The following is a 19,239-nucleotide window of genomic DNA, read 5'->3' as shown; positions in this document are numbered from 1 at the left end:
GTTTCAGGGCACCCAGAATGTCGTTTCTGTGTGACGTACTTTAGCCGTTTTAGAAAATAATCATCCATTGGCCAAATTCATCTTGGATAGGCTCCGCCTCCCTGGTGTATATGTGGTGGAAAATGGAATGAATGTTTTATTTTATGCAAGGAGTATCATTTTTTTGGCTTCATGTAAAAAAGATATGACTGGAATTTCTGCTACTCCTTTTTTTTGGTGCGTCTATTTTTAGAAAAGTCTGTTGGCTAGTTATGTAACCTGAACCTATCGGTAGAGAAATGAGTCATGATTTTCCATTCAGCCAACAATTCAACTTGTCCACTCCTGCTTCTTTTGTATGCTTTTTAACCAACACATTTAGTTCCCTGCAATTGAACCATTCCTGTCGGTCTACCCTCTCTTCCCAGTTTCTATAAATCTGTTGCTCCCTGAACACAACAGTAGCGAGCGCACCCACTAATCCTGCCGTACGACATCATGCATGCTGGCGAAGCCCCTCAAGCTGCTCTTTTCCTCTCTGAAGTCAGAACCATTTCCCAAAGCCTCATTAACATTAATGAAGAAGATGACAATTTTCATCCCATCATCCATTTCCATGACTATTCTCGTCCGACCTGCGCATTGCACGCACGTGTGTGTGTGTGTGTGTGTGAGCCTTTGCTTCATCACCGACATGAAAGCTTGGATTGGCTTCTCTGAGTCGTTTTTTCAACAAGTGATTATTATGTTTAACAGCTAATGTGGGAGGGATGTAGTATGAAGTGATTTTAAGACCAGTTGGTTTTAGGTGGAGACATTTTTAATAAGCTAGCAAGCTAACCGGTTAGCCTCAAATGTTTTTCTTCTAAATTTAAGAAGCCAAAAACTACTTCCACAAAATGAGTGGGTGGAGACATTTTTAATAAGCTAGAAAGCTAACCGGTTAACCTCAAATGTTTTTCTTCTAAACTTAATTAGCCCAAAACTACTTCCACACAAGATCAGTGGAGACATTTTTAATAAGCTAGCAAGCTAACTGGTTAGCCTCAAATGTTTTTCTTCTAAACTTAATTAGCCAAAAACTACTAACATCATGGGTGGAGACATTTTTAATAAGCTAGCAAGCTAAGCGGTTAGTCTCATGTTTTTCTTTTAAACTTCAGAAGCCAAAAACTACTAACATCACAAGGTGGGTGGAGACATTTTTAATAAGCTAGCAAGCTAACCAGTTAGTCTCAAATGTTTTTCTTCGAAACTTAATTAGCCAAAAACTACCACACAAGATGGGTGGAGACATTTTTAATAAGCTAGCAAGCTAACCAGTTAACCTCAAATGTTTTTCTTCTAAACTTAATTAGCCAAAAACTACTTCCACACAAGATGGGTGGAGACATTTTTAATCGGTTAGCAAGCTAACCGGTTAGCCTCAAATGTTTTTCTTCTAAACTTAATTAGCCAAAAACTACTTCCACACAAGATGGGTGGAGACATTTTTAATCGGTTAGCAAGCTAACCGGTTAGCCTCAAATGTTTTTCTTCTAAACTTAATTAGCCAAAAACTACTTCCACACAAGATGGGTGGAGGCATTTTAATAGGTTAGCAAGCTAACCGGTTAGCCTCAAATGTTTTTCTTCTAAACTTAATTAGCCAAAAACTACTAACATCACAAGATGGGTGGAGACATTTTTAATAAGCTAGCAAGCTAACTGGTTAAGCTCAAATGTTTTTCTTCTAAACTTAATTAGCCAAAAACTACTTCCACACAAGATTTTTTTTCAGTTTATCATGGCGGACATGTCATGGCTGACTTCATGTAGTATTAAGATAATGTAATGTCTCAATGTGTAGCGATTTGGTTTGTCGGAATGTGGAAAAGTTTGGATGCCTCTAATGTCAACAAAATGGAATGACATTTTCTATCCTTGTGTGTCCCCGTCAGTGAACAGAGCATCTGCCAGGCACGGGCGGCTGTTATGGTCTACGACGATGCCAACAAGAAGTGGGTCCCAGCGGGCGGTTCCACTGGTTTCAGCCGAGTCCACATCTACCACCACACGGGAAGCAATGCCTTCCGTGTAGTAGGGCGCAAGATCCAAGATCACCAGGTCAGTGGATCTTTTAACCTTTTAAAACTGGGGGGGGGGCTGATGAGTGTGTCGCTATGGTAACTGCTCCATATCAACAAGCACACATGCACATAACTCAAATGTCAGCTAAAATTTAAACAAAAACAGACAACTCAAACCAGAACCACAAAAACGAGCAAACAGCCCGAGGCCAGCACTTGTCATGAATCATTTCGTTAAAAAAAAAAAAAAAAAACCTGGCCTCGTAGTTGCTAAGCCCATAAAAATGTCTATTTTTGACACATTTCTGGCTCCTCCCCCTCCAAACAAATTACAACACTTCAGGAAAAAATACTATCAGTGAAGCATGAAGACTTGGTTGCCTTTTTAATTGTTTTTTTACAGTGGTACATGTACTGTATGCTGTCAATTATTAATTAATCAAGGATTAACCCATTATCCGATTAACTGACAACTATTTTGGCATTTAATTAATATCTTTTATTAAAAAAAATTAAATATAGTCTGATTTCATCTTCTCAAATGGAGACCAACAGTATTATGTTTGTGTTTTAGCCAAGTTTAAACAAGATATTGCATGTATGCACACTCTGTGTGTATGCTAGTGGCCCCACCTCCACCCACTGAGGAATAGACTCGCATGCCCATGGCAATGTATTAAGTTTATTTTCATTTATTGTGTGATTAATTGATTTATTATCGTCCCGGGCCTAGTTTTTGGTTGGGAACTGATATTTTCCTATATTCATATATATTCATATTCCTATATTCATTCGGATTGGCACTTTTCTTTGGGAATGAGGTGTATACAAAGGTTACATTCTTTCCGTTTGAGCAAATAAACCGAATGCAATTGGAATATTTGGGTCCATGTATACGTGGCTAATGTGTGGTCTAGAGCCTAGCCAATGGTTCGATTAATCGAAACAAGAAATTAATACACTACGAAAATAATCGTGAGTTGTAACACGGACGATGACTTGCAGTGAATGAGATGTTTTCTGCTGGGAAAAACTGCCTCGTCTTCGGTGAAAAAACATTTACATAAAAAAAATTAATCTGGCACTATATTGAAAATAAAATAAAAATTTGATTAACTCGCGGAAACATACTCCAATGCTGTTCCTTCCTCATGAAATATTGTGGCTTACCCATGTAAACTGTCCAAAACACAAAAACAGCATTAAACCTTTCTTTCCAGTCTTGACCATTTTTTTTTCCTTTGGACTGAAAAAGTGGAGGATGTCAGCACTTCCCATGGCAACTAAGCTCAGATGTCTGGGTGCATATTAGCTTTCTGCACACACACACACACACACTGCTCACATATTCTACCCACACATGCACAGCACAACTCGGGAAGATGGACGACGTGCGTAACGACATGTGGCTGACTGCTTGATGGAAAGCATAATCCTCAATTTTTGGTTCATGCATTTTAAGCAGGACGTATGTGTTTGCGTTGACTCGTCAGTTTCCCAGCTAGTAAACACACCCTTCACGTTTCAGCAACCATTTTTATCCTTGGATAGATTTGAAGAATTGATAGTATACTGCTGTGCTGTAAATTTTTGCAGTAGTATGAAATCGGTTGTAATTGAATTTACAAATAAGTGAATATATGGTAAACTTTGAACTATTTGGGTGATATGAACATTCATTCATTTATTTTCTAACGCTTTTCTTCACAAGGGTCGCGGGGGGTGCTGGAGCCTATCCCAGCTGTATTTTGGGCGAGACACCCTGGACTGGTCACCAGCCAATCACAGGGCACATATAGACAAACAACCATTCACACTCACATTCATACCTATGGACAATTTGGAGTCGCCAATTAACCTAGCATGTTGGTGGTGGTAGTGTGATGGTCTGTGGCTTTTCTGCAAGCCTCAGCCATAACCAATGAAATGGTTTTCTGGGATGAAATGCATTATGGGAAAATTAAAATAGTTTGGGTTTTTTTTAACTCGTATATTTCTTAGCTACCCTTTGAGTGTAAAGTTGTTGTGTGATGAATATAGTGTTCGTAGTAATATAGTGTTCTAGAGGACAGCGTGAGTCAGACTGTTATACAGATATAGATTTGCTATATTTTTGGAATGTGGGAGGAAACCGGAGTACCCGGAGAAAACCCACGCATGCACGAGGAGAACATGCAAACTCCACACCTAAGAGATGACCTAAAGTGGAATTGAACCCCGGTCTCCTAGCTGTGAGGTCTGCGTGCTAACCACTCGACCGTCATGCAGCCCCGTGATATGAACATGTGTGATCTAAAGAGCCTTTTTGATGTTCCCCATCACCTTTTTAGGTGGTGATAAACTGTGCCATACCCAAGGGGCTGAAGTACAACCAGGCCACACAGACCTTCCACCAATGGCGGGACGCCCGACAGGTTTATGGCCTGAACTTTGGCAGCAAGGAGGATGCCAATGTGTTTGCCAGTGCCATGATGCATGCCCTGGAGGTGCTCAACTCGCAGGAAACAGGTATGGTCACGTGTGTGTATGTGTGTGTGTGTATGACCAACATATCTGTACCCTTGTCTCACAAGGGTGGTGCAAACGCTCACACGTCACACATGGGTTGATTATTTTCTGAAAGATGGACGGGGAAATGTTAAAGTGGAACAAATGATGCTGGTGGTCATAGCTGTACTTGCTGCACTGTGACCTTCATGCTGCACCATTGCATGGTTCCATTGTCTGGCGGCGTACATGCGTTTACTGGCACGTACATGAGAATTGAAACGAGCAGGCTGAAAAAGAACCCAGAAGAGTGTATATATTAGGGATCGACCGATATGGTTTTTTTGGGGGCCGATGCCAATACCGATTTTTTTTCCATCACCCTTAGCCGATGGCCGATTTTGCTTGGGCCGATATTTGTGGCCGATACTGCTTTTGATCCCTCAATTTACATGAAGAAATGACCATGATAACAAATATTTATTGAAATGTAAACACTGAACACAGTAGGATTCAGCTTTCTTAAACACACATTTAAACGGCATTATCAGCATTAAAAGGAATAAATATTCAACCATGTGCAAAACATTTCTGTCGTAGTTTAAGCACTGCTCCTCCGCAGTGTGACGCGCAACCCAAATGTGGCCCGCAGGACACTAGTTTGAGGCCGCCGCCTTGATATGAATGTTTAATGTTAGTGCGGCCCGCGCAAGTTTGATATGGATGCTGTATGGTATCATGTACCCAGAAAAAATTATTTCGTTTGATTCGTGTTCATGTTAAAGGTTAAATAACTGTTAATAGTTATCCTCCCCATCCATGTGGAAGTGGTAAGTTTTTGGCTATTTAAGTTTAAAGGAAATAACTTGAAGGCTACCGTTTAGGTCGCTCGCTCTCTAGTTTGCGAGTTAGCATGTGTCTCAAGACCCTGCAGTTGCGCAATATGTTGTAAATAAAAAGGGTATAAATGTGACTGATTTTAAAACGCCAGAAATTGGAAAAAATGTGAGAAACGTGATATTCTAATGGGGGGAAAAAAAGTAAAACATTTTTTTCCGTAAATGACTGACGATCATCCCAAGACTAAGTCCTGATGTCAATGGACTATTATCTTATTTGAATTGACTTTGTATTTATAATACGTCATAACAAATTTTGCTGGTCGATTATTGTACTATTAATTATCGACCGATATTCCATCATTTCGGCCTTTTTTTTAAAAATAAAAAACAAAACAACGATCATTAAGATTATCATTCAAAGATCATTGTGTCATTTGATGTTTAAGCCACTAGATGGTACTCAAGTAAGTGTACTAACGCAATAGTTGGATAAAAACAGACAATACACTACCAACGTATAATGCAGAATATTAACCAATTACTTTGTGAGCTCTAACAAAACATGCTGGGAAACAGTAGATAGTCTCTTCTCGCCTGTGACTGTTATTTGCCCGGCCCTATTTTTTTTTTACATGACCAATTTAAATACCCCGTAGTGTTCATCAGGGAGTCTGAGGAACGGCAACAAACTGCTCAACACATGAGACTCAAACTCCCTCCTTTCCCCGCATTTCCACGTTTCCCTCGCTTGATCCTCCCCCAGCGCCTTCATTTTGACTCTGCTCACACTTCAGCTTTCTTCCTCGCCGCCTTGTTGCCATTCCGTTTTATCCCCTCTTTGCTCTGTTCGGGGAGGGATACACAAGCAGCAGTGAAGCAGCGGTGTTTCGCCTCTCACCCCCACTGTTTTGCTACCGTATTTCTGTCATGACAGCTGTTCTCAGTGGCGCCGGCTCCAGTCACGTTCCTCTGTGGAGCTGACAATCCTCCCAACGCCCCGGCGTCACCCTCCCTTCCGTCACTCAGTGGGTGCTAAATCCTGCCACATGATGGCTGTCACAATCAGATATCTAACTTTAGACTTCCATTTATTGTTTCTGCTTGTGGACCGGTGCCATTTGCGTTTTTATAAAGCAAAGTGTCCTGCACATTCATCTGATTGGATACTTATTAAATATAATTTCAAACATTCATTTCAACCGGGGTGTCCGAAATAAGAACATGTACTGTTTTTGTACTTCAGAGTTTCAACACTAGGTGGAGCAACGATCTTGAACAAGGAAAGCGATTGTTCAGGTTAACCAGAAATGGTAGAATCAAAGAGAAACATGGATACTTGCATGGATACGTTTCCGTGAAGCTCAATCATTGGGTGCAGAGTCCGAACGCAGGCTGGAACGTACCGCCATATCATTAACCTGAAGAGAGGGTCGTGGTATTGGAGCTAATTAGCCGAGCTAACGCTTTGCACGCAAACCGAGGCAGTAAAACACGCTAACCAGGGGCGGACGCTAACCAAGTTCTGGTGCTCAAAAGTGATGTTACCAACTAAGTGTTACTAACGCCGTTACTTTTTTCAGTAACGGGTAATCTAAGTAATTACTGTTTACTATCCCAGCTGTCTTCAGGCAAGAGGTGGGGTACACCCTGGACTGGTGGCCAGCCAATCACAGGGCACATATAGACAAACAACCATTCACACTCACATTCATACCTATGGACAATTTGGAGTCGCTAATTAACCTAGCATGTTTTTGGAATGTGGGAGAAAACCGGAGTACCCGGATAAAAAACCCACGCATGCACGGGAAGAACATGCAAACTCCACACAGAGATGGTCGAGGGTGGAATTGAACCCAGGTCTCCTAGCTGTGAGGTCTGTGCAGCCCTCAGCCATAACCAATGAAATGGTTTTCTGGGATGAAATGCATTATAGTATTTTTTTTTATAACTTGTATATTTCTTAGCTACCCTTTGAGTGTAAAGTTGTGTGATGAATATAGTGTTCTTAGTAAGATGACAGCGTGAGTCAGACTGTTATACAGATTTCGATTTGCTATGCCAGGACACGCAAACTCCAGATTCCCCAGAGTTATGTTTTTATAAACCGAAACCCCCCATCCCAATAACATATTCATACATCTCTTACTTTTTTTTTTTTTGCGTGAGAGGGAAAAAAGAGGCGATGATGCAACTCCCCACTAATGGATTTCACTTCACAGCAATTTTAAGCCATAAAAAGGGCAGAAGTGCTCAACATTTGAATTTGAATAGGAAAGACATACAGGGAGGAAGTGTAAGAAGGTGGATTAGTTATGCATGTAAGGACATTTTAAGCGCATAGTTCAGTAACAAATATGAAAATTGTCAATACTTCATGGTGTTACAGTATATTTGTCAATAAATTGTGTTGTTTATGTTCGTATAGTTGTTTAGATATTTGGTTGGCCTTGACAAACCGAATCAAACATTCGACTCTGACAACTGGCTTGACAGACTTGGCAGTAGTGTGTCGCCATGTCAGCGTGACAAGTTACTAACCGGGGATCATCTTTTATTTTGGGTTTCATCATAAAAGTCTCTGGCAACAGCACTCCATTGAGCCATCCGTCTTTCTACGGGGAGGGTGGGGGGTTGAAACCTGAGAGAGAGCTTCAGGCCCATAGAAACAGCCTACTCGTTTAATTTTACAGGTCATATCCTTAGAAATAAACAGAGTAAACATTTTTAGAGTTTGCATCATGACATCATGTGACTGCACTTAAATCAGAGGACACCCAATCCCCCCCTCCTCCCCTTTTGCCCTAGTTTTTTTTTTTTTTTTTCTTGAGCATATAGTCTGTGGCATCAACACCCCAAAGAGCGACATTGCAACATTGCTGGACAAACGGACTGAAGGACATTTAATAGTAGTCACTACCAATTTTCATTTTATTCTGCCTAATCGCTGTCAGGAATTGTAAACGTTTTCCCCCAAGTGTCTTGTTCTGGGAGGCGTCCACAAAAATGCCTGCTGTAGCCAGACTTCCCAGATTCTCCCAGGAGCATCAAAAGATCAGCCGTGCTCAAATCTTCCTCAGAAGTGAGTAAGAATGATTGGATGGGACTGTTTTGGTTTGCTCGTGACTAAAGCAGGATGCCGTATTATGTTTGTGCTTCATGCGGATATCTGCGTCATAATGCATGACAAGATAAGAATCATGCTGAAGGTCAGGTAACATGAAACTGAAATTGATAGGAAGTCTGTCAGCTACCTTATACATCAACAATTGTGTTTGTGTAAATATATACTCCTGATCAAAATTTAAAGACCAGCTGAAAAATGGCAATAGTTTACATTTTGCACTATTGTTTGGTCTAGAGACAGTACCACTGAGGAAAAAGATAGGAAGCAGAACTGGAGGTAGCAGAGATGAGGATGCCGAGGATGTCATTGGGAGTGACCAGGATGGATAGGATCAGGAACGAATCCATTACATGTTAGAGGCCTGGGAGATAAAGTCAGTTATCGGCCAGACTGAGATGTTTGGGACATGTCCAGAGGAGAGATAGTGAATATATTGGTAGAAGGATGCTGCCAGGTAGGAGGCGTAGAGGAAGACCAAAGAGGAGGTTCAAGGATGTAGTGAAGGAAGAGAGACAGATGCAGAAGACAGGGTTGGATGGAGGAGATTGATTTGCTGTGGCGACCCCTGAAGGAAAAGCTGAAAGAGAAAGAAGACGACTTTTGGATCTTAAGGAGGTTCTAAATAGAGCTTCAAAAACACAAATTGGGAGTGAGACCCCCCAAAAATGAGCATGCAATTTACAGAAAAATGAATAAACTTTGCTTTGGTTTCGATTTTCTACAATAAAAGCTCAGATAAAACATTCCACTGTTCTCAAATATCTTACTTTTTATTTTTCTACACAAAAGATTAAAAATAAATAAACAAATCAAGAATAAAGAAAATCAATCAGTAATAAATAAATAAATAAATAAAATAATAATAATAATAATAAAACGGCAAATAATAAAAACTTAAGAAACCACATATAGTTGGTGGGTAGACAAATTATTTTTTTCAGATTAAAATGAACAAAGCATTATTAGAGCCCTGTAGACATGACAAAACACGACTACAGTCACATTTATACTCTTTTTATTTACAACATATTGCGCAACTGCAGGGTCTTGAGACACATGCTAACTCGCAAACTAGAGAGCTAGCGACCTAAACGTTAGCCTTCAAGTTATTTCCTTTAAACTTAAATAGCCAAAAACTTACCACTTCCACACGGATAGGGAGGATAACTATTAACAGTTATTTAACCTTTAACATGAACATTAATCAAACGTAATAATTTTTTCTGGGTACATGATACCATACAGCATCCATATCAAACTTGCGCGGGCCGCACCAACATTAAAGGCGGGGGCCTCAAACTAGTGTCCTGCGGGCCACATTTGGCCCACGGGCCACGTGTTTGAGACCCCTGGTGTACAGTACTTACAGTACGGTATGACCATGGCTCTGTTGCTTCAGTCCCAGAAGCCGTGATACCCAATACCAACAAACCAGTGTTGACATGAACCTCTATTAGACATCTGACTGGCTGGCACATTTGTTGCCTGGCAGATCTACGACTCTAAGTCCTTTTTTTTTTTTTTAGGTTGTGACACTGACACGTTGCCCTCTTTTCTGACTCTACTTTTAGCCTCATTGCTCTCAACATCATGCAGTCATTCTCACCAGGCAATGCCATCCATACGGCGTTGGGGAGAGGTGTCGATATAGGCATCTGACGCATTTCTAGACACCCAGACGGCCCTGGCACTCAAAATAACATTCGAGAATACAGGACAAGGAGAAGGTGATGAAGTAAATATCTTATTCGTACTCAAATAGCGGCCTCCAGTTAAGTTTGTTAGTACAGACAGACTTGGAAGGATTGAACTTGTCGCTGCCCAAAACAGCAGCACCTAAAATTCTCTTAAACGCCGTGAATGAGAGGGTTGCACATATGAAATGTGTCAGAAAAGTTCCAGGACTGTTGATGTGGATGGCATTCGTCCATGGCATGTGAGGGGCATCGTCCACTGACTTTTCTTTTTTCACAAACTCAAGAGCACCCATAAAAATAGCAATTTCAGACACTTTCTTCAATTTCAGATCAACATTTGCAATAAAAGTGACAGTTGTGTTTGTTTGAGCTCCACAACATTAAGCCTCACACACTTTTAAGATTGAAAATTTATATCGATACTCGCTACTAACGAGTGTAGCCAGCCACAGCAAACAACTACGGTGCATTCAAGGACTGCCAAACAAAAGTGCAAGATGAACGTGACTTGTTTTTCAATGTAAAAACCTTATCTTCAGCAGGGAAATGACTAGAAATAGCAACAATGAAATAAAAATTCTGCCGTCTGCCACCATAAAAGGAAACGTGATAATAATAGGATCACAGTTCAGTCCTAATTAACTGAAAGTGCTTAATCTTATTGTAATTTTAACAAGAGGTTTTGAGATGGTCCGTGTGGGTGCAATTTATTTCTAATCTTGTTAATTTTTGAAAACCTTATTTGAGACAAAGAACATTCCCCCACCACCACACCCTCCCGCCTCCCGACTGATGACGTTATTTTCGGTAATTATTTTCCTCCCCGTCTTTATCGGCTCGCCTCAAGACGTACATGATTTCTGGTGCCAGTTGAGTTATCTCATGCATGGCTCGCCAAATTCCGTTAAGGAAAGTCATTAAGATATATATGAATTTATCGACCATCTCTGCTTTTAATACCAAGGTTATTTGAAAGTCATCAGGAGGAGCGATAAAGAATGACGGAGGTGAGAGTCAGACTAAGGAGAATCCTAAAATAATAATTATTGGTAGACCATTAAAAAGTCATGTTTCATCATCCTTTTAAAGCTGTTTTTGTAGTACTTCCTCTGCTCTGCAGGGGGCAACTATAAGGTTACAGTGAAGCAGCAGTAGAAGAAGATATTTATCGTGGATTTGTCTGTTTCTATCAAAATAAGCTAAACGGTTCAGTTAAGAGAGGGTAGCTAAGTCATCAGTCAGATATGTTTGCCTCTATTATTCCATCACATGTCAAACACGTCACCTTAACTTCAGTAGATGCTTTTACCCAACAACACGTTTCGGATGCGATGATGTCATGAGGTAAATATATCGTATATCTTTGGAAGGTTACTCTATAATCCAGCTGTCTTAGGCTGCCGCTCTAAATAAACCTGCATGTGAGAATCCATCGTGACGACATTTGGAATTTCCTTTGTATGTTTTTTTTTTTAGACAGAGTCTGTGACTCCGTACTTTTAAAGCATGTGTTGCCTTTAATGGGTTCGGTTTTCACCAGAGTTTAAAATGAGTTTGGATCAAAGCATTCGGAGAAAAATGAAGTATATTTCTAAAATGACAAATACTTCAACTTTCTGATATAGTTCATCTTCAAACAGCTAAAATAATGCATAAGGCTAAAAATAAGCAATTAGCTAAAAATGTCATCCAATACTTCTCTACAAGAGAGGGGAAATATGATCTCAGGGAAGAAGTACATTTGAAACACTTTTACTTCTATTCTACTTCTTCTTACTATGGTACCCATTATGTCATTGGATGCTCATATCACCTCCTACTTTGGTACGTAATAAAAAATAAAATAAAACTAAAAAAAATGAAAATTCATTAAAAAAAATTTAATTAAAAAAATATATTAGGAAAGCAGGAAGTGAACAAATGTAACAGTTACTGATTGTAAAATTACCAGATGGAGGGGTAGGATTTAATAAGCTTTGCTTCTTCCTACTCCTTTTTGGACATGTGGAACTGGGAACTGATGATGTGATGCATTCAATTGTAATCTGATGCATGTTCAAATGAATTAAAAGTATTACCATTACCATATATAGTGTCTGTTTCCAATACACTTGCTATGACACACACACACACACACACACACACACACACACTGCATATATACCCAGACATCACTTATCCTAACATAGCTGGATGACAGACTTGATGACAGATTGCTCGTCTGCTGATTAGATGGATGTGTTGCCAGGTAAATGGAAATTCGGTGACCTTGTCCTTTGCCCCCACGTGTCCCTCACAGACACTCAATCTTTCCCTTGGTGTTGACTGAATGACTTTGACTTTGTATTTCTGTATTTTTTTTAAACAAATACACAGCAATTGTGCACAGGATTTGTGATTTATATTGCAATACTACAGGCCGTGTAACATGTGTGCTTCCACTTAAGTATACCACGGGAACATTATTATCATCCCTTACTATTTCTAAATGTCCAACAACACTCAACACAGCTCTTCCACCCCCAGTCATTCCTAAAATGCCTTCACTGACTTCAGGAATTTAGAAACAACAGCATTAATAATATTACTCACCTATAATAACATTACTGACCCTTGCGATCAATAATCATTTCTTCCAATACGGTACGGTACACTGTGATTCGACTGTATTTACAATTACTTCATTTGCAAATTTTATTCCTTAGCTCATCCTGAAATAAATACAACGGTACCTCGTTTTTTGTTAATTCGTTCCACGCCAAAAGACACAATAACCGAAGAATTTTGTCACATCATAAATAATGTAAATCATTTCCGGACACTAAAAAATATTAACAAAAATGTATTTTGTAGAGAATAAAAACAGTTTTGCATGCAACCGGGCCAAAAAACATTTTTGTGGAAAACCAGAGCAATCGAAAACTAATTTCATGGCTTCACTCCTAATGTTAATTTTATTTTTTTTTACACAATGAAGCATTTTCAAACGTAAAAATGAATGAATGAATGTTCATCTTATGTTTATAGCTTACCGCTTGCTCTATTTTTAACACTCGGGAGCAGCTGCTAGCTTTAAGCATCCGTTCGCTATGCTGGACGATTGGAGAAATGAAAGTGAGGCTGCATAGAAGGAGTGAACACTGAAAAAGACTGTATAAAGGTTGCTGTATAAAGACGTCATCAACCATGTTTACCCTCTGGCGACCAGTCCAGGGTGTACCCCGCCTCTCGCCCGAAGACAGCTGGGATAGGCTCCAGCACCCCCGCGAGCCAATTAACTGTGATGAACGAGGGATTACTTTATAGTGATATTACCTTCAAGATGTAGACAGAGACATCCTGCAGAGATGGCGTGAGGTCCCCACTAACCCACTGGAAATGTGTTGGGGATTTTTGGGGATCAGTTGAGAAAGAACAGCAGTGATTTGTAGTAGTAAAATATTTGACTGTGCCCTGCTTTTTACCCTGCGCTTTCTCTGCCACTGAACACATTCAGCGAGCAAACGTAGAGACCCTCTCTTATTTTTTGGTGGAGTTCATACAGAGTTGAGCCACACAGGAAATTGACAGCTCAGCTGTGGTTTTTGGATGTGAGCTCCCGAGATTGCAGTGGGGCTGCCAGGGTAGTGGCGCTAGCTAGTGGGTTTGCGAGTGTGTGTTTTTATGGAAGCGCCGTGTTGGTCCTGCCGCTGCTGCTCAGGTTTAGCCGAAAGCTTACCTCATTAGCAACTGGAAATTGGGTAACGCTGTCAGGGTGTCTTCCTCCCTGCCAAACAGTACGTGAGTGTGTGTTGTGTATTGTGTATGTTTTATGTGCAGCCTTTTTGTGTCTTTTTTTGGATTAGCAAAGCATCCTGTAGGTTTTTTTTTTTATCAGGGTTTTTAAGGCCCGAGTCAGCATTGTGAAGTGTCTTGGGGCTGTGGGCTTTTGTTGTACTGCTCTAAAATGGTTCATCTGGCAGACAAAGCTTCTTGTGTAAGGTCTGCCGGTGCCGAATCAACCTCCGCTCCATTATGGTGTGGGGTCCCTCAGGGATCAATTTTAGAAGCCCTGCTTTTTTCACCTTGTTTACTTATTGGGTTCCATTAAAGAGGAAAGAGACTTCTAAAACTAATCTGAAACCTCTCCTTCTCCTTGACCTTTGACTCAGCATGATGCATCATTAAATTTTATTTTATTTTATTTTATTTTATTTTATTTTATTTTATTTTATTTTATTTTATTTTATTTTATTTTATTTTATTTTATTTTATTTTATAATTATACTGGAGTGCAGTTTTTCGCGCAGGTTATGTTGGACCGCTATCCGTAAATGGCAAAAATGTTTCAATTCATCTCCAGAATCCTCTCCTTCTCTCTTCAATTGCCATTGTCCACTTGTGACAGAAGCTATCAAGCTAATGCTAAATGTACAATCTAAGTTTAAGCCTTCAATATGCCTCACACACTTATTAACTCATTCAATACCAAATACGTATTTGTATGATTTTTTTTTTAACCCAACCGCTCACTCCCAAAGACATATTTTCTGTTTTTTCTGTTTTCTTTTCTAGTCGGCAACTGATATTTTCCTGAAACTTACCTATGTTCTATTGCAGATTACTAAAGACTGAAAAAAGATGGAAATAATTTTTTTTCCTGATGAAAGACAGGAGTGTAATCTTTCTTTTGGTATGTTTCATGTTTGTATAACCATAGAGCAAAATATTCTGGGTGCCTTCAAAGATGAGTCAAAATCTTCTAAACTGGGTGGTAATGAAGGGGTTGTATTTTGAAAAAGGTCTGGGTTTGAATGAGTTCTAAATTATTTTTTGGATCAAAAATCTACGGGATAAATGTGTGTAACACATAAATAAAAAACAATTGTCCCATCTGTGTGCTTCCAACAGGTCCCACATTGCCCAGGCAGGCCCCCCATGTTCAGAATGGCCCCACACCAGAAGAAATGGATCTCCAAAGGAGGTAACCTTCAGTCTTTCATTTTCATTGTTCTTGTTTTTCTATACTGACACCCAACTGAATGCTTGATATTGTTATTTCCACTGAGAAGACAATAAACCCATGATGATTCCTCCTGAGGATGTTGCATCACCCCCCCCCCCCTTCCCCCCCCCACCCACATTGTCAAGAGCACATGTAATGTAATCTTATGTAAAACACTCCCGACTCCTTCAAGTGGATTCATAGACTTTGGAAGGTCATGCGGTCCCTCTGTGTGATTAGCCATATGGACTTGTTGAACGAGTCCTGACGTCCCCCACATAGCCCACCATACTGCCCCCGACACCCCTCTGTTCATTAATCATTCAATGATCTCATCCTCCTGATGAAACACACTCCAATGTAGTACTAAACCTACATGCAGACTATCAGTACAATCATAATACTATGAAATGTCTGAGTAGTAATGCATTTTTGAGGGGTGAGTCAGCCATTGGACTCGTTTTTTGTGAGGCCAGGAAGTTGAAAGTATGTGTTGCTATGAAAGGACCTCATGGTGTCATTTTTCTTTCTTTTCCTAGTACGCACACACACACACACACACACACACCATACATGACCACATGTACAGTGTAAAACAGGGGTGTCCAAAGTGCGGCCTGGGGAGCATTTTCAGCCCCCATCTCAGTATTAATTCATTAAATTGTATTCAATTTGAGACAAAACTGTTTGAGTGACGGCTGCACGACGGATGAGTGGTTAGCGCGCAGGCCTCACAGCTAGGAGACCAGGGTTCAATAGTGTTCAATTAAGCAAGGCATCCTGTAGGGTTTTTTATCAGGGTTTTTAAGGCCTGAGTCAGCAAGTGTCTTGGGGCTGTGGGCATTTGTTGTACTGCTCTAAAAGGGTTCATCTGGTAGACAAAACTTGTTGTGTAAGTTCTGCCGGTGCCGAATCAACCTCCGCTCCATTATGGTGTGGGGTCCCTCAGGGATCAATTTTAGAAGCCCTGCTTTTTTCACCTTGTTTACTTATGACAGCCAGGTTTGGGTTCCATTAAAGAGGAAAGAGACTTCTAAAACTAATCTGAAACCCTGTGTATTCTCCTTGACCTTTTGACTCAGCATGATGCATCATTATATTTTATTTTATTTTATTCTATTTTATTTTTTATATATTTTTTATTCTACTCTACTCTACTCTACTCAACTCTGGAGCCCAGTTATGTTGGACCGCTATCCGTAAATGGGAAAAATCCACCAGTGATAAGCTTTTTAGACCTTTGACTCAGCATGATGCATCATTAAATTTTATTTTATTTCATTTTATTTTATTTTATTTTATTTTATTTTATTTTATTTTATTTTATTTTATTTTTTATTTTTTAGTTTATATTATATTTTATATATTTTTTATTCTACTCTACTCTACTCAACTCTGGAGCCCAGTTATGTTGGACCGCTATCCGTAAATGGGAAAAATCCACCAGTGATAAGCTTTTTAGACCTTTGACTCAGCATGATGCATCATTAAATTTTATTTTATTTTATTTTATTTTATTTTATTTTATTTTATTTTATTTTATTTTATTTTATTTTATTTTATTTTATTTTATTTTATTTTATTTTTTTTTTATTTTTTATTTTTTATTTTATTTTATTTTATTTTATTTTATTTTATTTCATTTTATTTTTTATTTTTTATTTTATATTATATTTTATATATTTTTTATTCTACTCTACTCTACTCAACTCTGGAGCCCAGTTATGTTGGACCGCTATCCGTAAATGGGAAAAATCCAACAGTGATAAGCTTTTTGGATTCAATTCATCGCCACAATCCTCTCCTTCTCTCTTCAATTGCCATTGTTCACTTGTGACGGAAGCTATCAAGCTAAATGTCCAATCTAAGTATAAGCCTTCAATATGCCTCACACAGCTAGGAGACCAGGGTTCAATTCCACCCTCGGCCATCTCTGTGGGGAGTTTGCATGTTCTCCCCGTGCATGCGTGGGTTTTCTCCTGGTACTCCGGTTCCCTCCCAAAAACATGCTTGTAGGGGGGAGTAAACAATGCATCAATTCATCTTTGTCTTTGCGTGATCACATGATAGCCTGAAAATGTTTTTCCACTGCAGTCCTCTACCCGTCTTCCTTTCTCTGCTCTTCTAATCCTCCTTTTCACCGAGACGTTGCAGAGGCAGAAGGATGACTGAATGTCTGACGGACATTTCCATCTCCTGCATGCGTGCATGAATGAAAGGCTGACGGTGGAAAGATAAACCACTTGCATCGGGGTGCTACCCTCACATTATAAAGACGTGAGCCGTAAATAATAGACTGTGGTATAAATAGCAGCATAGCACGTGGGAGGGTGTTGGGGGACGGGGGGTGCAAGCCTGTTGGAGAAGGGTTGAGAAAATGTGTTGAATGAAGAGATGGAATCAGTCACACTTGGACTTGAACACACACACACACACACACACACACACACTCATTACTCTCACTGCAATCTGCTTGCCTTTGGCTTTGACAGCTTTGAGGGCATTTTCTTGATAGGGCGCACGCCACATGGACTAAGCATTCTTGGTGTACCACTGGATCTGGCCCATATGGTCCATCTGCACTGGTAACCACTCAGCTGACTTTTCCCTGCCTCTCCGAGCCAGCTGGCCGACAGATTCTGCCAGACTTCCATGTCACACAAGATACACAACAGTTGTTAACTGTGAGAAAACCCCAATTGTGGGACCACCGGCGAAGGGTGGAAAAAACACAAGTAATTAACACGCTCTTTTATGTCTATTTTTGACACTCCCTCCATACCCTCTGGCTAGCTTGATGTTTGACGTTCTCTTCCGACGTCTGATCAACATTTTCTTTTCGACCCTAGTGAGGACAAGCAGTACAGAAAAGACCGATATGATACAGATAATCGGTAACTTTTTTATAGGTACTTAAAAAATTATTTAACTGTATTTTGTGCACACCTGGCGGTAAGAAGGACTCATTCATTCATTTATCATCTACCGCTTTTTCCTCACAAGGGTCGCGGTTGTGCTGGAGCCTATCCCAGCTGTCTTCAGGCACCCTGGACTGGTGGCCAGCCAATCACAGGGCACATATAGACAAACAACCATTCACGCTCACATTCATACCTATGGACAATTTGGAGTGGCTAATTAACCTAGCATGTTTTTGGAATGTGGGAGGAAACCGGAGTACCCGGAGAAAACCCACGCATGCACGGGGAGAACATGCAAACTCCACACAGAGATGGCTGAGGGTGGAATCGAACTCTGGCTAACCACTCGACCACTGTGCAGCTGTGTGAGATTATATTATGTCTTATTTTCTCTTACTATGTCTACTATATTGGGTAATAGGAGTGTAAAAGTGACTATAGGGGTGTTATTTCATGCCTAGAGGGCTCTAATGTCAAAAAACCCCAAACATAGACAAACAACCATTCACACTCACATTCATACCTATGGACAATTTGGAGTGGCTAATTAACCTAGCATGTTTTTGGAATGTGGAAGGAAACCGGAGTACCCGGAGAAAACCCACGCAGAATTGAACCCTGGTCTCCGAGCTGTGAGGTCTGCGCACCAACCACTCCACCGCCGTGCCGCCCGTAAGAAGGACTCAATTTGTCCTAATCAAATATCATGACATTACTCCTACTACATCACTACTATCAGGAGAATAGTATAGAGCGGAGGGAGCCCGGCAAGGTGTACTGTATTCGGGCACATGCTCCGAGTAACCAGTGGGACGCAATGGGGGTCTCTGGCAAACCTTTTTTTAACTTCTCCTTGAGTTACGAACATTAAGTCCAGTTTTAGCGCAACTCTGGATTTATCCCTTAATGAATAAGTGGAATGAATAAATACAGCAATAGAAGACCATGTACCAAAAAAAATAAATGAGTCCCATTTATTCCATACAAAAGTCAATACAAAATAAGTAAACAAATAGTATTGGCTCTCATTCAAATCTTTGTAGCGTTATGTGTCCAATAACTTATAACAATAACAACGCAGTATATAAATCAAACGAACTGTTATAATGAATATACACAATACACTGTGTTTT

General features: G+C 40.0%; 1 protein-coding gene across 6 annotated transcripts in view; it reads left to right on the top strand.

Moving 5' to 3' along the window:
• Positions 1 to 19,239, top strand: part of enah (ENAH actin regulator) — a 55,791-nt gene that overhangs the window by 23,437 nt on the left and 13,115 nt on the right. For 5 of the 6 annotated variants that reach the window (XM_058045866.1, XM_058045865.1, XM_058045864.1 and 2 more), the window contains exons 2-4: positions 1,920 to 2,085; positions 4,379 to 4,556; positions 15,092 to 15,164. In XM_058045866.1, the coding sequence (XP_057901849.1) occupies positions 1,920 to 2,085; positions 4,379 to 4,556; positions 15,092 to 15,164 (417 nt within the window). Of the gene's footprint in view, positions 1 to 1,919; positions 2,086 to 4,378; positions 4,557 to 7,216; positions 8,460 to 15,091; positions 15,165 to 19,239 lie in introns of those variants that run through there. The other variant, XM_058045867.1, reaches the window with a different exon arrangement.

Source organism: Doryrhamphus excisus, chromosome 1 (assembly GCF_030265055.1).
Source record: "Doryrhamphus excisus isolate RoL2022-K1 chromosome 1, RoL_Dexc_1.0, whole genome shotgun sequence".
In the NCBI taxonomy this organism is placed as follows: Eukaryota; Metazoa; Chordata; class Actinopteri; order Syngnathiformes; family Syngnathidae; genus Doryrhamphus; species Doryrhamphus excisus.
Note: the sequence above shows the minus strand (reverse complement) of the source record. Positions and strands in the feature narration are given on the sequence as shown.